Raw genomic sequence first — 24,179 nt, forward strand, 5'->3', positions numbered from 1 at the left:
AGGATGCAGGGATCCTACAGCAAGATCTGGCCAGGTTGGGCGAGTGGGCAAACCAATGGCAGATGCAGTATAATTTGGATAAGTGTGAGGTGATCCATTTTGGAAGCAAAAACAAGAAGGCAGATTACTACCTGAATGGTTGCAAATTGGGAGAGGGGAGTGTGCAGCGGGACCTGGGTGTCCTTGTGCACCATTCGTTGAAGGTAAGCAGGCGGTAAAGAAGGCTAATGGTATGTGATGCAGCCTGGAGAAATTGCCCATTGTCCACAAAATCAGGCCAAATCCAACCCTGACAATTGCCCCATGAGGCCACTCTTGATTGGATTGGATTTGTTTATTGTCACGTGTACCGAGGTACAGTGAAAAGGACACCTTCCTTGATGCAGAATAAAGGGAGTGCAGAGGAGATTCACTAGGTTGATCCCAGAGTTGAGGGGATTAGATTATGACGAGAGGTTGAGTAGACTGGGACTGTACCCATTGGAGTTGAGAAGGATGCGGGCGGATCTTATTGAGACATATAAAATTATGAAGGGAATAGATAGGATAGATGCGGGCAGGTTGTTTCCACTGGTCGGGGAAAGCAGAACTAGGGGGCATAGCCTCAAAATAAGGGGAGGTAGATTTAGGACGGAGTGTAGGAGGAACGTCTTCACCCAAAGGGTTGTGAATCTCTGGAATTCCTTGCCCAGTGAAGCAGTTGAGGCTCCTTCTTTAAACGTTTTTAAGAAAAAGATAGATGCCTTTCTAAAGAATAAAGGGATTCGGCGATGTGTACGGGCCGGAGAGTGGAGCTGAGTCCACAAAGATCAGCCATGATCTCATTAAATGGTGGAGCAGGCTCGAGGGGCCAGATGGCCTACTCCTGTTCCTAGTTCTTATGTTCTTATGTTGGCCTTCATTACAAGAGGTTTCGAGTGTAGAAGCAGGGATGTGTTGCTGCAATTGTACAGTGCCTTGGTGAGGCCACACTTGGAGTATTGTGTGCAGTTTTGGTCTCCTTCTCTGAGGAAGGATGTTCTTGCTCTCGAGGGAGTGCAGCGAAGGTTTACCAGACTGATTCCAGGGATGGCGGGACTGTCATATAAGGAGAGATTGACTAGGTTGGGATTGTTCTCGCTGGAGTTCAGAAAAATGAGGGAGGATCTCATAGACACTTATAAAATTCTAACAGGACTAGACAGGGTAGATGCAGGGAAGATGTTACCAATGATGGGTGTCTCCAGAACCAGGGGTCACAGCCTGAGGATTCAGGGTAAACTAATTCAGCAGACATAAGGAGACACTTATTCACCCAAAGAGTGGTGAGCCTGTGGAATTCATTACCACAGGAAATAGTTGATGCTAAAATGTTGAATATATTAAAGAGGCGGCTGGATATAGCACTTGGGGAGAATGGGATCAAAGTCTATGAGGAGAAAGCAGTATTAGTCTATTAAGTTGGATGATCAGCCATGATCGTGATGAATGGCGGAGCAGGCTTGAAGTGCCAAAAAGGCCTCCTCCTGCTCCTATCTTCTCTGTATCTATGTATGCCAGTCTTCAGCCAGTTATTCACTCCATGAGATATCAAGAAATGGTTGAAGACACAGGATGCTGAAAAGGCTCGGGGCCCTGCCATCTACCCAGCAATCTGGAGAAATTGCCCATTGTCCACAAAATCAGGCCAAATCCAACCCTGTCAATTGCCCCATGAGGCCACTCTTGATTGGATTGGATTTGTTTATTGTCACGTGTACCGAGGTACAGTGAAAAGTATTTTTCTGCGAGCAGCTCAACAGATTATTAAGTACATGAGAAGAAAAGGGAATAAAAGAAAATACATAATAGGGCAACACAACATATACAATGTAACTACATAAGCACTGGCATCGGATGAAGCAAACAGGGTGTAGTGTTAATGAAATCAGTCCACAAGAGGGTCATTTAGGAGTTTGGTGACAGTGGGGAAGAAGCAGTTTTTGAGTCTGTTCGTGCGTGTTCTCAGACTTCTGTATCTCCTACCCGATGGAAGAAGTTGGAAGAGTGAGTAAGCCGGGTGGGAGGGATCTTTGATTATACTGCCCACTTTCCCCAGGCAGCAGGAGGTGCAGATGGAGTCAATGGATGGGAGGCAGGTTTGTGTGATGGACTGGGCGGTGTTCACGACTCTCTGAAGTTTCTTGCGGTCCTGGGCCAAGCAGTTGCCATATCAGGCTGTGATGCAGCCTGATAGGATGCTTTCTATGGTGCATCTGTAAAAGTTGGTAAGAGTCAATGTGGACATTGCGAATTTCCTTTGTTTCCTGAGGAAGTATAGGTGCTGTTGTGCTTTCCTGGTGGTAGCGTCGACGTGGGTGGACCAGGACAGATTTTTGGAGATGTGCACCCCTAGGAATTTTAAACTGCTCACCATCTCCACCTCGGCCCCGTTGATGCTGACAGGGGTGTGTACAGTACTTTGCTTCCTGAAATCAATTACCAGCTCTTTAGTTTTGCTGGCATTGAGGGAGAGATTGTTGTCGCTACACCACTCCACTAGGTTCTCTATCTCCCGCCTGTATTCTGACTCATCGTTATTCGAGATCCGGTCCACTATGGTTGTATCGTCAGCAAACTTGTAGATGGAGTTGAAACCAAGTTTTGCCACGCAGTCGTGTGTGTACAGGGAGTAGAGTAGGGGGCTAAGTACGCAGCCTTGCGGGGCGCAGGTGTTGAGGACTATTATGGAGGAGGTGTTGTTGTTCATTCTTACTGATTGTGGTCTGTTGGTCAGAAAATCGAGGATCCAGTTGCAGAGTGGGGAGCCAGGTCCTAGGTTTTGGAGCTTTGATATGAGCTTGGCTGGGATTATGGTGTTGAAGGCGGAGCTGTAGTCAATAAATAGGAGTCTAATGTAGGAGTCCTTGTTTTCGAGATGCTCTAGGGATGAGTGTAGGGCCAGGGAAATTGCATCTGATGTGGACCGGTTTCAGCGGTACGCCAATTGCAGTGGATCAAGGCGTTCTGGGAGTATGGAGGTGATGCGCTTCATTTTAAAAAGAAAATAAAAAAAAATATTTTATTGAAAATTTTTGGCCAACCATCACAGTACATTGTGTATCCTTTACACAGTAATATAACAATATAAATAACAATGGCCAGTTTTATAAACAAGAAATAAATAATATATAAACAAAAACAAAACTAAATGGCAACTGCCTTGTCCCAGATAAATATTCTCCAAAAATATGTTTTAACAGTCCAATATACAATTATCTATAACAACAACCTATACATATTATACTTATATATTAACATCCCTGAGAATCCCTCTGGTTCCCCCCCCCCCCCCCCGGGCTGCTGCTGCTGTCCTCTTCTCTTCCATTCCCTCTATCTTTCTGTGAGGTATTCGACGAACGGTTGCCACCGCCTGGTGAACCCTTGAGCCGATCCCCTTCGGACGAACTTAATCCGTTCCAGCTTTATAAACCCTGCCATGTCATTTATCCAGGTCTCCACACCCGGGGGCTTGGCTTCCTTCCACATCAACAGTATCCTGCGCCGGGCTACTAGGGACGCAAAGGCCAAAACATCGGCCTCTCTCGCGTCCTGCACTCCCGGCTCTTGTGCAACCCCAAATATAGCCAACCCCCAGCTTGGTTCGACCTGGACCCCCACTACTTTCGAAAGCACCTTTGTCACCCCCACCCAAAACCCCTGTAGTGCCGGACATGACCAGAACATGTGGGTGTGATTCGCTGGGCTTTTCGAGCATCTCGCACACCTATCCTCTACTCCAAAAAATTTGCTAAGCCGTGTTCCAGTCATATGCGCCCTATGTAACACCTTAAATTGTATCAGGCTTAGCCTGGCACACGAGGACGATGAGTTTACCCTACTTAGGGCATCAGCCCACAGCCCCTCCTCAACCTCCTCCCCCAGCTCTTCTTCCCATTTCCCTTTCAGCTCGTCTACCATAATCTCCCCCTCGTCTCTCATCTCCCTATATATGTCTGACACCTTACCGTCCCCCACCCATGTCTTTGAGATCACTCTGTCCTGCACCTCCTGCGTCGGGAGCTGCGGGAATTCCCTCACCTGTTGCCTCGTAAAAGCCCTCAGTTGCATATACCGGAATGCATTCCCTTGGGGCAACCCATATTTTTCGGTCAGCGCTCCCAGACTTGCAAACGTCCCATCTACAAACAGATCTCTCAATTGTGTTACTCCTGCTCTTTGCCATGTTCCAAATCCCCCATCCATTCTCCCCGGAGCAAACCTATGATTATTTCTTATCGGGGACCACACCGAGGCTCCCGTCTTTCCCCTATGCCGTCTCCATTGCCCCCAAATTTTCAGAGTAGCCACCACCACCGGGCTTGTGGTGTATTTCTTCGGTGAGAACGGCAACGGCGCCGTCACCATGGCTTGTAGGCAAGTCCCCCTACAGGATGCCTTCTCCAATCTCTTCCACGCCGCTCCCTCCTCTTCTCCCATCCACTTACATACCATTGAGATGTTGGCGGCCCAGTAGTACTCACTCAGGCTCGGTAGCGCCAGCCCCCCACTATCCCTACTACGCTGCAAAAATCCCTTCCTCACTCTCGGGGTCTTCCCGGCCCACACAAAACTCATGATACTCTTCTCAATCCTTTTGAAAAAAGCCTTCGTGATCACCACCGGGAGGCACTGAAACACAAAGAGGAATCTCGGGAGGACCACCATTTTAACCGCTTGTACCCTCCCTGCCAGTGACGGATACCATGTCCCATCTCTTGAAGTCCTCCTCCATCTGTTCCACCAACCGCGTTAAGTTTAACCTATGCAATGTACCCCAATTCTTCGCTATCTGGATCCCCAAGTAGCGAAAGTCCCTTGTTACCTTCCTCAACGGTAAGTCCTCTATTTCTCTGCTCTGCTCCCCTGGATGCACCACAAACAGCTCACTTTTCCCCATGTTCAGCTTATATCCTGAAAATTCTCCAAACTCCCCAAGTATCCGCATTATCTCTGGCATCCCCTCCGCCGGGTCCGCCACATACACCAATAAATCGTCCGCATAAAGAGATACCCGGTGTTCCTCTCCTCCCCTGAGTACTCCCCTCCACTTCCTGGAACCCCTCAATGCTATTGCCAGGGGCTCAATCGCCAGTGCAAACAATAATGGGGACAGAGGACATCCCTGCCTCGTCCCTCTATGGAGCCGGAAATACGCAGACCCCCGTCCATTCGTGACCACGCTCGCCATCGGGGCCCTATACAGCAGCTGTACCCATCTAATATACCCATCTCCAAAGCCAAATCTCCTCAACACCTCCCACAAATAATCCCACTCCACTCTATCAAATGCTTTCTCGGCATCCATCGCCACTACTATCTCCGCTTCCCCCTCTGGTGGGGGCATCATCATTACCCCTAGCAGCCTCCGTATATTCGTATTCAGCTGTCTCCCCTTCACAAACCCAGTTTGGTCCTCATGGACTACCCCCGGGACACAATCCTCTATCCTCATTGCCATTACCTTGGCCAGAATCTTAGCGTCTACATTTAGGAGGGAAATAGGTCTATAGGACCCGCATTACAGCAGGTCTTTTTCCTTCTTTAGGAGAAGCGATATCGTTGCCTCCGACATAGTCGGGGGCAGCTGTCCCCTTTCCTTCGCCTCATTAAAGGTTCTCATCAGTATCGGGGCAAGCAAGTCCACATATTTCCTATAAAATTCGACTGGAAACCCATCCGGTCCCGGAGCCTTCCCCGCCTGCATACTCCTAATTCCTTTCACTACTTCCTCTATCTCGATCTGTGCTCCCAGTCCCACCCTCTCCTGCTCCTCCACCTTAGGAAATTCCAGCCGGTCCAGGAAGCACATCATTCTCTCCTTCCCATCCGGGGGCCGAGCTTCGTATAATCTTTTATAGAATGCCTTGAACACTCCATTCACTCTCTCCGCTCCCCGCTCTATCTCTCCTTCCTCATCCCTCACTCCCCCTATTTCCCTCGCTGCTCCCCTTTTCCTCAATTGATGGGCCAGCAACCTGCTCGCCTTCTCCCCATACTCATACTGTACACCCTGTGCCTTCCTCCACTGTGCTTCTGCAGTACCCGTTGTCAGCAAGTCAAATTCTACGTGTAACCTTTGCCTTTCCCTGTACAGTCCCTCCTCCGGTGCCTCCGCATATTGCCTGTCCACCCTCAGAAGTTCTTGCAGCAACCGCTCCCGTTCCCTACTCTCCTGCTTTCCTTTATGTGCCCTTATTGATATCAGCTCCCCTCTAACCACTGCCTTCAGCGCCTCCCAGACCACTCCCACCTGGACCTCCCCGTTACCATTGAGTTCCAAGTATTTTTCAATGCACCCCCTCACCCTTAGACACACCCCTTCATCTGCCATTAGTCCCATGTCCATTCTCCAGAGTGGACGCCCTTCTGTTTCCTCCCCTGTCTCCAAGTCTACCCAATGTGGAGCGTGATCCGAAATGGCTATAGCCGTATACTCCGTCCCCCTCACCTTCGGGATCAACGCCCTTCCCAAAACAAAAAATTCTATTCGCGAATAAACTTTGTGGACATAGGAGAAAAACGAAAACTCCTTACTCCTAGGTCTGCTAAATCTCCACGGGTCTACTCCTCCCATCTGCTCCATAAAATCTTTAAGCACCTTGGCTGCAGCCGGCCTCCTTCCAGTCCTGGATCTCGACCTGTCCAGCCCTGGCTCCAGCACCGTATTAAAATCTCCCCCCATTACCAACTTTCCCACCTCTAGGTCCGGGATGCGTCCTAGCATGCGCCTCATAAAATTGGCATCATCCCAGTTTGGGGCATATACGTTTACCAAGACCACTGCCTCCCCCTGTAATTTGCCACTCACCATCACGTATCTGCCCCCGCTATCCGCAACTATGGTCTTTGCCTCAAACATAACCCGCTTCCCCACTAGTATAGCCACCCCCCTGTTTTTCGCATCTAGCCCCGAATGAAACACCTGCCCCACCCATCTTTTGCGTAGTCTAACCTGGTCTATCAATTTCAAGTGCGTCTCTTGTAACATAACCACGTCTGCCTTAAGTTTCTTAAGGTGTGCGAGTACTCGTGCCCTCTTTATCGGCCCGTTCAGCCCTCTCACATTCCACGTGATAAACCGGGTTGGGGGGCTTTTTACCCCCCCCCCCCTTGTCAATTAGCCATCCCCTTTTTCCAGCTCCTCACCCGGTTCCCACGCAGCTGTGTCCCCCCCAGGCGGTGCCCCCCCGCCCACCCCACCCCATTCCGGCTCCCCCTCTCCCCAGCAGCAGCAGCCCAGTAACTCCCCCCTCCCACCCCCCCCGCTAGATCCCCCACTAGCGTAGTTACACCCCCCATGTTGCTCCCAGAAGTCAGCAAACTCTGGCCGACCTCGGCTTCCCCCCGTGACCTCGGCTCGCACCGTGCGACGCCCCCTCCTTCCTGCTTCCCTATTCCCGCCATGATTATCATAGCGCGGGAACAAAGCCCACGCTCCCCTTTTGCCCCCCCCCCCCATGGCCAACGCCCCATCTCAAGGGCAGCACGGTAGCATTGTGGATAGCACAATTGCTTCACAGCTCCAGGGTCCCAGGTTCGATTCCGGCTTGGGTCACTGTCTGTGCGGAGTCTGCACATCCTCCCCGTGTGTGCATGGGTTTCCTCCGGGTGCTCCGGTTTCCTCCCACAGTCCAAAGATGTGCAGGTTAGGTGGATTGGCCATGATAAATTGCCCTTAGTGTCCAAAATTGCCCTTAGTGTTGGGTGGGGTTACTGGGTTATGGGGATAGGGTGGAGGTGTTGACTTTGGGTAGGGTGCTCTTTCCAAGAGCCGGTGCAGACCCGATGGGCTGAATGGCCTCCTTCTGCGCTGTAAATTCTATGATCTCCTCCACCTCCCTTCCTCCCTCCACCACCACCTGTGGAAGAGAGAAAAGTTACCGCATCGCAGGATTAATAACATAAAACTCATCTTTCCCCCCCCATTTCCCCCCTCTTCGCCCCCCATACTCGCCCCACCACTTTGTTTCAAACGTTCTTTTTTAATAACCCGCTTATTCCAGTTTTTCTTCCACAATAAAAGTCCACGCCTCATCCGCCGTCTCAAAGTAGTGGTGCCTCCCTTGATATGTGACCCACAGTCTTGCCGGTTGCAGCATTCCAAATTTTATCATCTTTTTGTGAAGCACCGCCTTGGCCCGATTAAAGCTCGCCCTCCTTCTCGCCACCTTGGCACTCCAGTCTTGATATACGCGGATCACCGCGTTCTCCCACCTACTGCTCCGAGTTTTCTTTGCCCATCTAAGGACCATCTCTTTGTCCTTAAAACGGAGGAATCTCACCACTATGGCTCTAGGAATTTCTCCTGCTCTCGGTCCTCGCGCCATCACTCGGTATGCTCCCTCCACCTCCTGCGGACCCGCCGGGGCCTCCGCTCCCATTAACGAGTGCAGCATCGTGCTCACATATGCCCTGACGTCTGCTCCTTCTGCACCTTCAGGAAGACCAAGAATCCTTAAATTATTCCTCCTCGCGTTATTCTCCAGCACCTCCAGTCTTTCCACACATCGTTTATGGTGTGCCTCGTGCATCTCCGTCTTCACCAGGCCCTGTATATCGTCCTCGTTCTCGGCAGCCTTTGCCTTCACGACCCGAAGCTCCCGCTCCTGGGTCTTTTGCTCCTCCTTTAGCCCTTCGATCGCCTGTAATATCGGGGCCAACAGCTCCTTCTTCATTTCCTTTTTAAGTTCTTCCACGCAACATTTCAAAAACTCTTGTTGTTCAGGGCCCCATGTTAAACTGCCACCTTCCGTCGCCATCTTGGTTCTTGCTTGCCTTCCTTGCCGCTGCTCCAAAGGATCCACTGCAATCTGGCCACTTCCCTCTCCTTTTTCCATCCGTTTCCAGGAGGGATTCCCTTCTGGTTTACCGCACAGTGCTTCTAGCCGTTAAAATTGCCGTTGGGGCTCTTATTAAGAGCCCAAAAGTCCGTTCCACCGGGAGCTGCCGAAACGTGCGACTTAGGTGATGCGCTTCATGATCAACCTCTCGAAGCACTTCATTACGACTGACGTCAGGGCCACTGGTCGGTAGTCATTGAGGCACGTTGCCTGGTTCTTCTTTGGTACCGGGTGTATGATGGTGGTCTTCTTGAAGCAGGTGGGGACCTCGGAGTGGAGTAGGGACAGGTTAAAGATGTCCATGAATACCTCTGCCAGCTGGTCCGCGCAGGCTCTGAGTGCACGACCAGGGATCCCGTCTGGGCCCATCGCCTTCCGAGGGTTCACTTTCAGGAAGGTCAATCTGACTTTGGAAGCTGTGATGGTGGGTATGGGTGAATTATGGGCTGCTGGGGCACTCGCCAGCGGATTGTTAGTTACCTGCTCGAACCGAGCATAGAATGCATTGAGTTCATCGGGGAGGGGTGCGCTGCTGCCAGAGATACTGTTCGGCTTCGCTTTGTAGCCCATTATGTTGTTTAGTCCTTGCCACAACCGCCGAGAGTCTGTCTGTGACTCTAGCTTGGTTTGATATTCTCTCTTGGCATTCTGGATGGCTTTGCGGAGGTCGTACCTGGATTTCTTGTATAGGTCAGGGTCGTCTGCCTTGAACGCCTCAGATCTGTCCTTCAGTAGGGAGTCAATCTCACGATTGAGCCATGGTTTCCGGTCGGGGAACGCACGTACTGCTTTCTTTGGCACGCAGTCGTCCACACATTTGCTGATGAAGTCTGTGACGGTGGTGGCATACTCATTTAAGTTGGTCGCTGAGTTCTTAAATATGGACCAGTCCACTGATCATCAGCAAAGTGATGGAAGTTGTCATCCACCATGCTATCAAGTGGCATGTACTCAGCAATAATCTGTTGTGATGCTTAGTTTGGGTTCCACCAAGGTTATTCAGCTCCTGGCCTCGTGATCCAAACATGGACAAAAGCACTGAACTCAAAAGGTGAGGTGAAAATGACTGCCCTTGATATCAAGGCACATTTGACAGTGTGTCGTCAAGGAACTGTAGCAAAACTGAAGTCACCAGGATCGGGGGATGTGGGGTAAGGGGGGCGGGAAAACTCACCGCTGGTGGGGGTCATGCCTATCACAAAGGAAGATAGTTGTCGTTGGAGGCCAGTCATTTCAGTCTCGGCCTCACTGCTGGAGTTCCTCAGGGTGGTGGTGGCTCTAGTATTATCATTGGACAAGTAATCCAGAGACCCAGGGACCTGGGTTCGAATCCCACCATAGCAGATGATGAATTTGAATTCAATAAGAATCTAATACCCATCTGGATTACTAACGTCCTTTAGGGAAGGAAATCTACCATCTTGACCTTGCCTGGCCTACATGTGACTCCAGACCGACAGTAATGCGGTTGATTCTTAAATGCCCTCTCAAAAAAAATGGGCACTGGTGTCCTGTGCCTAACTATCTTCTACTGCTTCATCAATAAGCTTCCCTTATTTGCACTTCACATTCATGGCTCCTCAGATACTGAAGCAGCCCATGTCCAAATGAAGCAAGACTTGGACAATACCCAGGCTTGTGCTGACAAGTGGCAAGTTACATTCATACCGCACAAGTGCCAGGCAATGATCAACTCCAACAAGATAGAATCCAACCATCTCTCCATGGCAGTCAGTGGCATCACCATTGCTGAATACCCCACTACCAACATCCTGGGGGTTACCATTGACCAGAAATTGGACTATATCAGCCATACTGAGGCAACAAGAGCTAGTCAGAGGCTGGGAATTTTGCAATGAGTAACTCACCTCCTGACTCCCCAAGGCCTGTCCACTATCTACAAGTCGGGAGCTCTCTCCACTTGCCTGGATGTGTGCAGCTCCAACAAACACTCTTGAAACCCAATACCATCCAAACCAAAGCTTGATTAGCAACCCATCCGTCACTTTTCGACATTCACTTCCTCCACCAGCGCTGCACAGTGTGTACCATCTGCAAGATGCTGGGTCAGTATCCTAGGATGCCCTTCGTACCAGTATTGTGGGAGTACCCACACGACATGGACTGCAGCAGTTCAAGAAGGTGGCTCACCACCACTTTCCCAGGGGCAGTAAATTCTGGAATAGCCTGTGGTGCTCACATCCCATGAGCGAGTCAGAAAGAGAAATATAAATGTAGATTCTAAGAACATTTTTTGTTAGAGTCATAGATGTTTGCAGCATGGAAACAGGCCCAGCTGGTCCATGCCGCCCAGTTTCTATCACTAAGCTAGTCCCACTTGCCCGCATTTGGCCCGTATCCCTCTATACCCACCCTGCCCATGTAACTGTCCAACTGTTTTTTAAAGGAAAAAATCATACCAGCTTCTGCCACTGCCCCTGGCAGCCCGTTCCAGATTTCACCGCCCTCTGTGTGAAGAAATTTCACCTCTGGTCTCTCCTGTATTTCTCCCCTCTCACAAACCTATGCCCACTAGTTCTAGACTCCTCTACCTTTGGGAAAAGATGTTGACTATCTATCTTATCTATGCCCCTCATTATTTTAAAGACATCTATAAGATCGCCCCTAAGGCTCCTACGCTCCAGGGAAAAAAGCCCTAGCTTATCCAGCCTCTCCTTATAACTCAGACCATCAAGTCTCGGTAGCATCCTCGTAAATCTGTTGGGTGAATTGGCCATTCTGAATTCTCCCTCTGTGTCCCCGAACAGGTGCCGGAATGTGGCGAGTAGGGGCTTTTCACAGTAACTTCATTGCAGTGTCAATGTAAGCCTACTTGTGACACTAATTAAGATTATTATTATTAACGTGGATAGAAGATTGGTTAGCAGAGAGGATAAATATTGGCCAGAGCATTTAACTATTCTTAACATAATTACATTTACATCTGAAAATCTAGATCTTTCCCCTTTCCAGGTGGGATCCTTCCTGAAAACGCCAAAGTTTCCAATCTGGGTGGTGTGCAGTGAGAGCCACTTCAGTGTTTTATTCGGCCTGAAGAAGGAGTTGATGAGTGACTGGAAATTTGAGAGGAGATTTGACCTCTATTACTATGATGGTCTGGCCAATCAACAGGATGAAATTCGACTCACAGTAGGTCAGTAATCCACAAAATTCCAATTTTGAAGTATTCCTGTTATTGAAGAGCTAATTGGGTCAGGCTCCATCTGGAGCATTGTGCCATGTTCTGGTCCTTCGGATACATTTGCCTAAGAGAGGGTGCAGGTTCGCCAGAATGGTGCCAGCGCTAAAAGAGTTAAATTTTGAGGACCAGTTGCACAGGTTAGTATTCCTGAGTGCAGAAGAAGGGGCGATCTCGTTGAAGTGTTTATGATGATTGAAGGAGTTGGTGGGGTCGATGGAGCAAAGCTATTTCCTCTGGTAATGAAGTTCAGCACAAGGAGGCAGAAGCTTAACATCAAAGCTCGATGGTTCAAGGGTCACTGTCAGACCACTTCCTCTTAGACCACTTAGTGGGCAGCACGGTAGCATTGTGGATAGCACAAATGCTTCACAGCTCCAGGGTCCCAGGTTCGATTCTGGCTTGGGTCACTGTCTGTGCGGAGTCTGCACATCCTCCCCGTGTGTGCGTGGGTTTCCTCCGGGTGCTCCGGTTTCCTCCCACAGTCCAAAGATGTGCAGGTTAGGTGGATTGGCCATGATAAATTGCCCTTAGTGTCCAAAATTGCCCTTAGTGTTGGGTGGGGTTACTGGGTTACGGGGATAGGGTGGAGGTGTGGACCTTGGGTAGGGTGCTCTTTCCAAGAGCCGGTGCAGACTCGATGGGCCAAATGGCCTCCTTCTGCACTGTAAATTCTATGATAATCTATGATAATCACCAAAAAGGAAGTAGAAATCTGGAACTCTCTGAATAAACCCCTGAAACTGGGGTCAATTGAAGTGTCACAACTGAGCTGGGCTGGTTTTCATTAGGCTACTATATTACGGAAAATAAAATTGCAGATGAATGATAATACCCGTGTTCCTCTGCACTATAGGCAGTAAATCCTTAAATTTGCCAGACAAACCTGGAGACAAAACGTACCAGGAATTAGTTGGTATTTTGGAGGACCATTATGCCCCCAAACTGATGGCAGAGAGATTCAGATTCCACAAGAGAAACCAACTGGAAGGGAATCTGTGGCTCAATTCATTGCGACCCTTCAGCGCTTCGCAGAACACTGCGAGTTTGGAAATGTTTTAGATGACGCCTTAAGAGACAGGTTTGTATGCGGTCTACAAAATGAGGCCATTCAACGTAGGCTACTGACTGAGAGAAATGTAAATTTTAATACCGCATTGGGCATTGCTGTGTCGATGGAATTAGCAGCTGTATAACTTGGGGCCAACACCCAAGTACATAAAATGGCTGCCACACAACAGAAACCCGCACAGCGGCGGGAGTGCCACAGGTGTGGCAGATCTGGGGACACAGCAAAAGACTGGTACAGGGAGGCCCAGGGCAAGAGCTGTCAACGAGGAGGTCACATTACCAGGGCCTGCTGGAGGAAACCGAGCAGCCCAGAAAAATCTCTGACAAAGAAAAATCAGTTAAGCCCGAGGAAGAAAGTCTGTGACAAAGCTTTGACGAAAAGTCACCCAGACTCGATGTTCGCTCCCGTCCCCCTCCACAGATGCAGTTGTCCAGTATTTTCTGTTTCCCTTTCAGATTCTAGTGTCCGCAGTAATTTGCTTTTATATTAAGGTCCAAGGTGCTGGAGTAACTGCACCAGTGCCATCCAGGAGTGGAGAGGATGACGGAACGTGCCAGGCGCTATTTTTGGTGGCCGAGTTTGGATGCTCAGATTGAGAAAAAAGCCAGTTTTGGCCCAAAAATCAGGAATATACCGCCATTGTCGCCGTCACCTCTGGGAATGGCCCAAGAGACCGTGGCAACATGTCCACATTGATTTTGCCGGACGCCCTTGAGGGTCAGGTGGTGGTTGTGCCCATTCCAAGTGGCCGGAGGTGGCAGTAATGAAGTCCACTCCAGCTGACCCGCATCATCGAGAAACTAGATGAGATGCTCGCGAGGTTCGGAATCCTGAACAGATGGTTAGCAGCAATGATCCTCGGTTCCTTGTGCAGGAATTCACGGACTACATGCAATGGGAAGGCATTCGGAACATTAAATTGGCGCCTTATCATCCCCCAACCAGCGGTCTTGCAGAAAGATTTGCAGTCAATGTGAAAGCTTCACAGAGGGAGGGGGTCACTAGTTCAACACGTCACTAGCCTCCTGGAGGCTAGTGACCCTCCTCCCATGGACCGAAACATACTTCATGCCACTGCCCAGAACTCGCTGGCATACATGCCGCCATTCATGTACAGAGCACATGGAACAATAGGGCCGAATAACAGGGATACAGCTACAGAAGCTAGATAAATGCACGAGAGAGGATGGAGTAGCAGGATTTAGTGGTTGGCTAAGATGAAGTCGAGTTGGAGAAGGCACGTGTGGAGCACAGACACTGATATTGATCAGTTGGGCTGAATGTCCTTTTCTATCTGTTAAATTCTTCAGAATGTGATCAAATGTTCTGATTTCTTATGATTACTAAAAAAAAACACACCCTGGCCCACTAAGGGTAGCACAGTGCTTAGCACTGCTGCCTCACAGCTCCAGGGTCCCGGATTCAATCTTGGCCTCGGGTGACTGTAGAGTTTGCATTTTCTCCCCGTGTCTGCGTGGGTTTCCTCCGGATGCTCCGGTTTCCTCCCACAGTCTAAAGGTATGCAGGTTAGGTGGGTTGGCCATGCTGAATTGCCCTTTAGTGTCCAAAAGTTTAGGTGGGGTTACTGGGTTACAGGGATAGGTGGAAGTGTGGGCTTAGGTAGGGTGCTCTTTCCCAAGGGTCGGTGCAGGTTCGATGGGCCGAATGGCCTCCTGCACTGTAAATTCTATGATTCTAAATTAAAAGAGGACGAAGAATTATGGGCTAAATTGCCGGAGTTCAGAGCCAATAAGGCAGACGATTGTTGCAAATCCAGGAGTTGCAATGGAGCAAACCTCAGGACGTAACCTTCATTTTCTCTGTGCACCTTCCTGTCATTACTGTCAGAACGCAGGAGGTTAAAAAATAAATGGGTAAGCAACTGTACCCGTGTTAATGGAGGCATGTTTACCAGCTCAGGGAAATTGCATTTTGTAAAGGTCATAAAAACGGATTTGACCGAATCAATTATTGTCTAAGCCCATCAGATCTTTTAAGACAGATCCAGGACCATTTATCCTCAAGTCACATGAAGCAGCTTGTAAGGTTCCAGCTGCGAGCTAATGGCCATCAATAAAAATGTGAAAAGTGGAAAGGGACCAGACCTGGAAAGCTCCCAGCGTAAGCAACCTGTGGAAGAAGATATTTGCCAAATCGTGTGATCCACTTGCAGGCTGTTTTTTTGAATGTTCAATGATTCGTTTGGCAAATGTAACATCTCTTCGCGGTACTTAAATTTCCCTCCCTGAACGAGGAGGGTCTGTTTAAAAAGAAGAGGTTTGTGACGTTCACAAGTGCCGGCAACGCCACATTCTGAGAGGTGTCCTGGGCAGGAAGAAAGCAACGGCAGAAGGGAGCTCAAAAAGAGCATCGGAATATAAACCTAATCGAAGAAAGAATGGCCCCCAAGAGGGAGGCAACATAGGACTCCTGGTGAACCCCCTTCACATCAACATTCTCTTCCTAAATCTATAGATTTAGGATCAGTCTTGATCACACCTTGCCCCCTTAGCCCCACATTTCTGTAATCTTCCCCAGCTCTCCAACCCTCCGAGGTATCTGCGGTCCTCCACTTTGGCCTCCTGCTCATTCTGGCATCCGGTCCTTCAGCTCTCGACCTCTCTCTCCTGCTCTAAGATGCAACTTAAAACCCATCTTTTAGAAGAAGCCTTTGCGTTATCGTCCCTAATAACCTCCTTAACGTGGTTCTGTGTCCGGTTCGATAATGCTCCTGTGAATGTTTTGGTATGTTACGGGTGCTATATGTACATATCTATAAACACACAAGTTGTTTTTTCAGGATCAGTCAGACTTGTGGGTCTCGATGTGAAAGCCTGTGCCGAAGATTAGTTATGACCAAGGTCACCATCTAATTATCAGCTCGCTTTGATGTTTGCTGCCAGCAGCTGCTCCCAGAAACAATAATGGCTCGAGTCGCTGGAAGAAATTAGGCCTGTTCTCGGGAGGCTGTCCTGCGTTTACAGGAACATGATGTGAATTCACATAAAGGCGGATTTCTACCGCAAGCTTGTTTCCTGATTCCGATTTCTCACCTGATTATGTTGGAACAGTTCGTGCGACTCAGACAGGTCACCAAAGATTTTCTTGCCGATGATCAGCTCTCGGAAAGTGAAAGAAAGCCCCTCATGAAGGGAGAATAATTCAAAATTAAACTATCTGCACTGCAAACCTTGCAGATTTAAAGAAAAAAATCACATCGGCAATCTCAAAAATGAGGAGAAAGGTTAACTTGATCAAGTATAACTTCTCATCAGCATTTGGGCAAGTGATCTGTTATCGCTCATTTGCTGCCTTTAGTGAGTTTTATATAAAATTGCAGTATTTGAACTGTCAGCAGTAAATGCAGAAATTCCCCAAAGCTCTGCTGGAAGAGCCCTGCCCAAAATGTTAACCTTTTCTCTCCCAGTTTCTTGTCGGCCTGCTCTGATATTCCGCAGAGCCGTGTGTGTTTTTATTTTAAACACAGAGTTAGTAACCTTGTCTTGGGCTGAAAATGCCTCCCCTGATCCTCAATCCACATTACGTTTGTCTTTCAGATGCGTCAGAGGGCTGCTCAGTGGAAGGAGACGATGATTTGATTCCTCCACTTGAACTTTGCATCCGGACGAAGTGAGTTAAATGATTTATATACAGGTTTTCATGTGTAAGTGGGATGTCTGCAACACTGAAGTCCTATCAACAGCTGAGCAGAAACTACTGGCCAACATAAAACTGCTTTACATTGTAGTTGTGTAATTTGTATTACATGCTAATATTGCAGAGCAGAGCGAGTCCAAAGGGCAAATACATGAATAATGACCTCTTGCCAGTATAACCAGAAGGCTACCACTGTCTGGAACTGCACCACACCATAAAACTGCTTTACATTGTAGTTGTGTAATTTGCATTGTTCCTTCATTGTCGCTGGGCTATAATCCTGGAATTCCTGACTGGAACAGCACTTTGGGAGTAGATCCTTTGGCAGAGGTTCACAAGGAAGGCTCACCACCACCTTGTCAAAAGCAACCAGGCATCAGCGATAAATGTCCGTCCTCTCAAGATCCTTTCCAGTGATGCTCACATCTCAAGAATGAATGAGAAATAAAGTTGTTCTTTTCCCTTCCTCTCTGCCTGCTTCTGTTGAAGAAACATCGAGTGGGAGGAAGCCATTCAGCCCCTCGGTCTGTTCCATTGCTCAATTAGATCACGTCTGATCGTGTCTCAACTCTGTCGACCTAGCGTTGCTCCATATCCTTTAATGCCTTTACTTAAGACATTGGCTTGTGGTGTGGTGCAGTTCCAGACAGTGGTAGCCTTCTGATTATATTGGCAAGAGGTCATTATTCATGTATTTGTCCTTTGGACTCGCTCTGCGCTGCAATATTAGCATGTAATGTGCTGGTATGTAAAACAAAAAACTCTCATTCATACAAACACTCTCTTTGCCAAATCTACTGACTACTCGAGGATCATCCTGCGCAATCCTTGAACATGCTGCCACCTCCCAAAGCCTGCCTTTCCTAGAACATCATACTTGAATCCTTCCAATCAGATTTCTGCCCTCCCATAGTACCGAGATGGCTCTTAAAGTCACAACTTACATATCTGACTGTAACAAATGTAAACTATTTCATCTCCTCCTTGAGCCACCTTTGACATGATTGACCACTCCACCCTCCTCCAGCTGGATGGGATTGGATTGGATTGGATTTGTTTATTGTCACGTGTACCGAGGTACAGTGAAAAGTATTTTTCTGCGAGCAGCTCAACAGATCATTAAGTACATGAGAAGAAAAGGGAATAAAATAAAATACATAATAGGGAACGAGTATAAGTTAAGTAAAAAGATCTGTTTGTGAGAGCTCGCAGAGTCGCCTCGCTCCGGCGCCATTTTTCTATACGGTCATAGCCAGAGAATCACCTGCAGTGTCTTCTCTCAAGCCCTGCACCATTACCACTGGAGTCCTGCAAGGGTCTATCTATCCTTGGCCATATTTCTCATCTGGATGCTGATTCCTGGGGTTGATGGCATTGTCCTACGAAGAGAGATTGAGGAGATTGGGCCTGTATTCTCTAGAGTTCAGAGGAATGAGAGGTGACCTCATTGGTGTGTACCAAATCCTTGCAGGGCTTGACAGGGTAGATAGAGTCATGGATGTTTACAGCATGGAAACAGGCCCTTTGGCCCAGCTTGTTCATGCCACCCAGTTTCTATCACTAAGCTAGTCCCACTTGCCTGCATTTGGCCCATAGCCCTCTATACCCACCCTGCCCTAAATAGTGGAAGGATGTTTTCCCTTGCCTGGGGCATTTAGAATCAGGGGACAGAATAAGAGGCAATGCATTTAGGACTGGGAGGAAGAGGAATTTCTTCATTGAGAGGGTGGTAAATCGTTGGTAGTCTCCATCATTGAGAATATTCAAGACTGAGATCGATAGATTTTTAGATAGTAAAGAGGTGGCCTGCTACTCTCTGTCTTTGTAAGGACCTCCAGCCCTACAACCTTCCAAGCGAGATCATTGGGCTCCTTCAATTCCGGCTTCTTGCATATCCCTGATTTTAATCGCACTGCATTTTCATCTATCTGCTCGGGGTGTCTCAGTAAACCCCTCACTCCTTTAACATATCTCTGTCCAAACTTTTGATCATCCGTACTATGTGGCTCACCTAAGTCCAAATTAAGTTGCTGTTTAAACAGTGCTTTCGGGAAGATAGGCTTAAAACAGATTATAATAATAAATTGAGTGCAAAGATTGGATGAAATTGTGTGCATTTAGTCATGATAATGTCACTGGCCCTGTAACCCAGCAGCCGAGGATAATGCTCTGAGGACAGGCTTGAAATTTTAAAACATTGAATTTAAATTCAATTAATAAGTCCTGGAATTGAAAGCTAGTCTCAGTAATGGTGGCTGTGAAACTATCGTCGAGTGTTGTTTTAAAAAAAAAACACCTGGTTCACTGTTGTCCATAAGGGAACGCAATCTGCCATCCTAACCTGGCCTGGTCAACTCGCGATTCTAGACCCACAACAACATGGTTGACCATGAACACTCCCCTGAAATAGCCCAGCAAATCGCTCAGCTAAAGGGCAGTGAAGGTTCGGCCATAAGTTCAGGCCTTCACAAAATCACAGAGTTGTTATCTGCAGAAGGAGGCCATTCGGCCCATCGTGTCGGCACCAGCTCTCCAAACGAGCATCATGACAGTGCCCATTTCCTTGCCTTTTCCCCGCAACCCTTGCACATTGTTTCTATTCAAATAATCTAATGCCCTCCTGAACTCCTCGATTGAACCTGCCTCCACCACACTTCCAGGCTGTGCATTCCAGACCCCAACCATTCACTGTGTGAAAAAGCTTTTTCTCGCACCATATTTGCTTCCTTTGTGAACCACTTCAAATCCATGCCCTTTCATTCTTGGTCCTTTTATGAGTAGGAACAGTTTCCCCCTATCTGCTCTGTCAAGCCCCTTCATGATTTTGAACGTCGTGGTCAAATCTCCTTTGTCTTCTGCTCTCCAAGGGGAACAGTCCCAACCTCTCCAGTCGATCCTCATAACTGAAGTTTCTCATCCCTGGAACCATTCTTGTGAACCACTTCTGTACTCTCTCCAATGGGTTCTCATTCTTCCTATAGTGTTTTTACTTTTGCACAATATTCCAGCTGAGATCTAACTTGTGTCTTGTACAAGTTCAGTATGTGCTCCTTGCTCTTGATAAAGCCCAGAATACTGTGTGCAGATTAGTGAACCAGATAGCTTTTAATGACAAGTTTCATAGTCACCATTAGACTTATGGGGCAAAATTCTCCTACCCGCCCCGCCACATTTCTGCGCCGACCGGCCGGCGGGAGTCTCCGTAACATCGGCCGGTCAATGGGGTTTCCCATTGTGGGGCACCCCCACGCCGTCGGGAAACCCCCGAGCGCCGGCAGAACGGAGACTCCCGCCGGCGGAGAATGACGCCCAGGATTACAGATATTTCCCCATAACCCTGCAATGTATTCCTCTTATGCACACGAGCAATCCTGTTGAATATGATTGCGCCATCCTTTCTGCCAGTGTGTGCCAGGTCTTCCAAGAAATTTCGTCTTAAACTCCCTTGGATTTTTTTTTGCCAATTATTTTAAATCAATGACCTTTGGTTACTTGCCAGAGGAAACTGTGCCTCCCTACTCACTATGAAATTTCCTCGTAATTTTCAATAGCTTTATTAAATCTCCGTTTAACTTTTCAGCCCTAAGGCAAACAATACCAGCTTCCCCAGTCTCTCCCCTTAACCGAAGTCCCTTGTCCCTGGTATTATCCTGGTGAATCCCCTTTCTGCTCTTTCCAAAGCCTTGACAAACCGCACACAATTATCCAGCTGAAACCTAACTAATGTCTCCATTCTCAAAACCAAGTTATCCATGTGCTTTATTAATCACCACCTCAATGAGGCCTGCAACCTTCCAGGCTTCAAAGCTGTTGTTTTTGGGGGGGGGGGAGATAGTAGGTTTCCACGTCTAAATCTCTGAAATTCCAATTTATTGAAATTTAATGATGACCGTACTTGCAAAGACCCAACCCTGTTATACCCGAGGGGTTTGCTGAAAGAGATGGAAAACACCATTGACCAGCAGCAGCGAAATTTGACTTTGAATTCATTTGCCACGGGATTTTCCTGAGAATAATCACTCCAATCAGAGTCGCTTCAGCCGCAACCCTGAAGCTGCCTTAAAATAACAACACTTTTGAGTGTAAACATGGTGCACTCTCCCCTCTTGCCCTCTCTGCAGCTTTTGACATGGCTGATTGCATTATTATCCTCTAATATCTTCTGTTGCCTGGCTTTTTTATTATTATCCGTTCACGGGAGGTGGGCCTCGGGGCATTTTCGTTTTTTTGAAGAGTCAACCGCGTTGTTGTGGATCTGGATGTCACATGTAGGCCAGGTTAGGATATTTCCTTCCCTAAAGGACTTTCGTGAACCAGATGGGTTTTTTACAACAATGGTTTCACAGTCATCATTATTTACTCACTTATTGAAATCATATTTCACCATCTGCCATGGTGGGATTCGAACCCAGGTCCCCAGAGCATTACCCTGGGTCTCTGGATTATTAATCCACTGACAATACCGCTACGCCACTGTCCCTCTGCAATGATTTATTTGCCTGCCCTGAACTGTTATCCCTGGAGTCCCCCAATTGTCTATTATTGTCTCCAACCCCATTCATCTGTGTCGGCTTGGCTCCACTTGTGGCATCGCTCACAGACATATGCATCTTCCACATGTATGTCAGTAACACCCAGGTCTATCTATCCAACAGATCTCTTGGGCACTGCACCACCTGAACGCTGCTCCGACATGTAGTCTTGCTCGAGTGTCGACATACTGGAGCAAAACAATATTGGAAAGACTGAAACCATCACCTTCAGTTCCTGGGGGGAGTGCGGTGCAAGGGAGAACCATGATAGAATTAGAGCTGGTCCGTCAGGAGTGACAGGAGGAAGCTCTTTTTCCTTACAAAGTATAGTGGGGATCTCCATAGCCGAGGATGCTGTGGCCAATTGGAATGATCAAGATTGGGGTCAATTATTCTTTGTTGGGCAAGTGGAGCAGGTTCAAGGGGCTGAAGGACCTGTTCCTCTTTCTCATTTTTCTTTTGCTGCGGGTTTATTATTTTTTTATTTGTGCACCTTTGTGAAGCACAAGTGGACACATTTTCCATTAAAGGTGCTGATATAAATGCAGGTTGTTGCTGTGGTTTAAGATCAGCCAGTCAGTCAGGTGGTTTGATGTCTGATGAACCACTATCCAGATGGGCGCATTTCATGAATATGTTGCGAAATGCAAGGGAAGCATATTTGAGATCGAGCTGCCCGAGGCTGCCTGCCTAATAATAATCTTTATTAGTGTCACAAGTAGGCTTCCATTAACGCCGCAATGAAGTTACTGTGAAAAGCCCCTAGTCGCCATATTCCGGCGCCTGTTAGGGCATCATAGATTATCATAGAATTTACAGTGCAGAAGGGTACACGGAGGGAGAATTCCGAATTCTCAGCTGCGACGGGAATTGAACCCGCGCTGCTGGCCTTGTTCTGCATCACAAACCAGCTGTCTAGCCCACTGAGCTAAACCAGCCCCCATTCTACATACATATTCTGGGGATCACTTAAAGATTAGCAGAGACCTGCAAGTAGACCACTGCCACCATGTCCAAAGAGAGCAGGCTAACATGGAGTGGGGGCCCCAAAGTTAAAGGCAAAAGTTATATTCATCTAAATGGAGGGGGGTGGACTTCCTTTGAATGTAGTAACTCATAAAGACATTCTCTATGTTAATTCAGATGGAAAGGAGCATTTGTGGACTGGAATGGAACTGACCCAATCCTGTGAGGAGCTGGACCGTGGTCTCTTGACGTCAAACCTGGAACGTGTGCCCAGGGGGGGACTGAGAGGTGCAGGAATCAAACACCAACAACACCTTTGCTTGTGAAGTGCTGCGGTTTGATAGCAGGATAGGCCTTAAAATGTGTCTGTCATCGGATGGCACCCAACACCACCTCCATCAGTTAATTTACCTCATTTCTTCTGAATGCGTAGCGGTGGGGGGGAGAAGTGGAGATTGTGACCTCGAAGGCCGTAAAGCGAGGGAGGACGTGAGCCGGCTTACCTGCACGCCTCCCAGGCGAGCTGTCAGAACTTGTTATTTGGTATGCTACCATGGTTACGCAATTCGGGCCATTTTAAATGATACCCTGGCACTACTGGTCCTATTACCAATAACTTGAAACCCACCAGTGAAATTCGGATACTTTTGGAGTGATCTGGTTTGTTGGGTGGAGTCGCTGTGCGGGAAGTTAATTCCCTCTGGTAGAGGCTCCAGGGACTGAGAGATGCTGATCTTCTATCTGAGCTTCTCTTTAATGTTGGCTTGGAATCAACAAAAGCAACCTTTAGGGGGTTCTGCTCAATTTAAATTTTGGCTTTAAGCTATTTTCAAAACTACTGAGGTAGGAATTTGAATCGAAACCTATTGTTCTTGTTTGAGCAGGATGCTAAAAGACTCTGGTTCGATGGGAGACTGTAGTAAACCCACAAACGCTTAATAGTGACTATAATATAATCACAAACCCTTTAACTGTTCAGCAACCATACCATCCTGTCATTGCTAAATACAGTAACGCTTAATGTGGGGGGAAAAAAGTGGCTTTTAACTAGCTCATTCAATTAATTGTTTAGATCAGGTGCTACAACTTATGATTTCCACTCGGATAGCGGAAGTCAAAGGTTGTGCTATACACCTTGAAGAAAAATGGTCAGCATGATTCAGGAGCCAGGCATTTGAGGCTTCTCCAAATCTGTGCCTCAGGCCTCGTTTCAGTAACTGAGGTAACTTGGCTGTGCCTCCAGAAGCAGCTGGCATGACACTTCACTCTGATACGGGCTGGCCAGCCTGCTGGCAGTGGCCCATCGTGGAAGGAGCTGGGTAGGGAGGAGGAGGAGGAGAACGGGAGATGTGGTTCTGGATTGGTGAACAATGTATCCTCTAGGCCGCACAAGCAACTCGACGTTCCATAATTGACCAAGCACGACAATTTAAAAAAAAAACACAGGGTACATTCGTGGGAGATCAGCAGTGGGATTGCTGTAATACCATGAGGTACTCCGAGCGTTAACTCAAAAATAAAAATGAGAATGTTCTGGTGGCAGCCTCCAGAAATCCCTTTCGGAACCTGTTGATTAGGCCACGTGTTCGCCGAATTACCCCGAGCCGAACAGGCCCAGCAGCCTTGCCCAGATTTTGAGTGTTAGGCTTAAGCGTCCAACAGTAGCACCTGGAAAGCCACTTCCACCAATGTGGTGGCGACTGTAGCACTGGCACAGTTCGGGGATTGGAACCTGTGCTGCAATAATGGTCCCTTTTACCCAGTTTCTCCCACCTCGATTTTACAGGCAGTTGGGGAACACTTGTCAAACAAATCATCTTGTCTCCATGCACTGTCAGAAAAAATCGACAGCATAACTTGGGATCTTTGGGGGGAAAAAAAAAGTTAACAAT

General features: G+C 48.0%; 1 protein-coding gene and 1 long non-coding RNA gene across 3 annotated transcripts in view; one reads left to right on the forward strand and one right to left on the reverse strand.

Annotated features, from left to right (window-relative positions):
- The window catches only part of mindy4 (MINDY lysine 48 deubiquitinase 4), a 275,047-nt gene extending 252,368 nt beyond the window's left edge, over positions 1–22,679 (forward strand). For both annotated transcript variants that reach the window (XM_072508076.1, XM_072508075.1), the window contains 3 exons: positions 11,835–12,015; positions 16,690–16,762; positions 22,465–22,679. In XM_072508076.1, the coding sequence (XP_072364177.1) occupies positions 11,835–12,015; positions 16,690–16,762; positions 22,465–22,513 (303 nt within the window). In that variant the 3' untranslated portion in view covers positions 22,514–22,679. The remainder of the gene's footprint in view (positions 1–11,834; positions 12,016–16,689; positions 16,763–22,464) is intronic.
- On the reverse strand, positions 1,662–16,397 carry LOC140424733 (uncharacterized). Its single transcript, XR_011947675.1, has 2 exons — positions 16,186–16,397; positions 1,662–3,007 (listed from the first exon to the last, which is right to left on the reverse strand). It is a non-coding gene; the product is annotated as an uncharacterized lncRNA (long non-coding RNA).
- Positions 22,680–24,179: the final 1,500 nt, after the last annotated feature.

Source organism: Scyliorhinus torazame, chromosome 6 (assembly GCF_047496885.1).
Source record: "Scyliorhinus torazame isolate Kashiwa2021f chromosome 6, sScyTor2.1, whole genome shotgun sequence".
In the NCBI taxonomy this organism is placed as follows: Eukaryota; Metazoa; Chordata; class Chondrichthyes; order Carcharhiniformes; family Scyliorhinidae; genus Scyliorhinus; species Scyliorhinus torazame.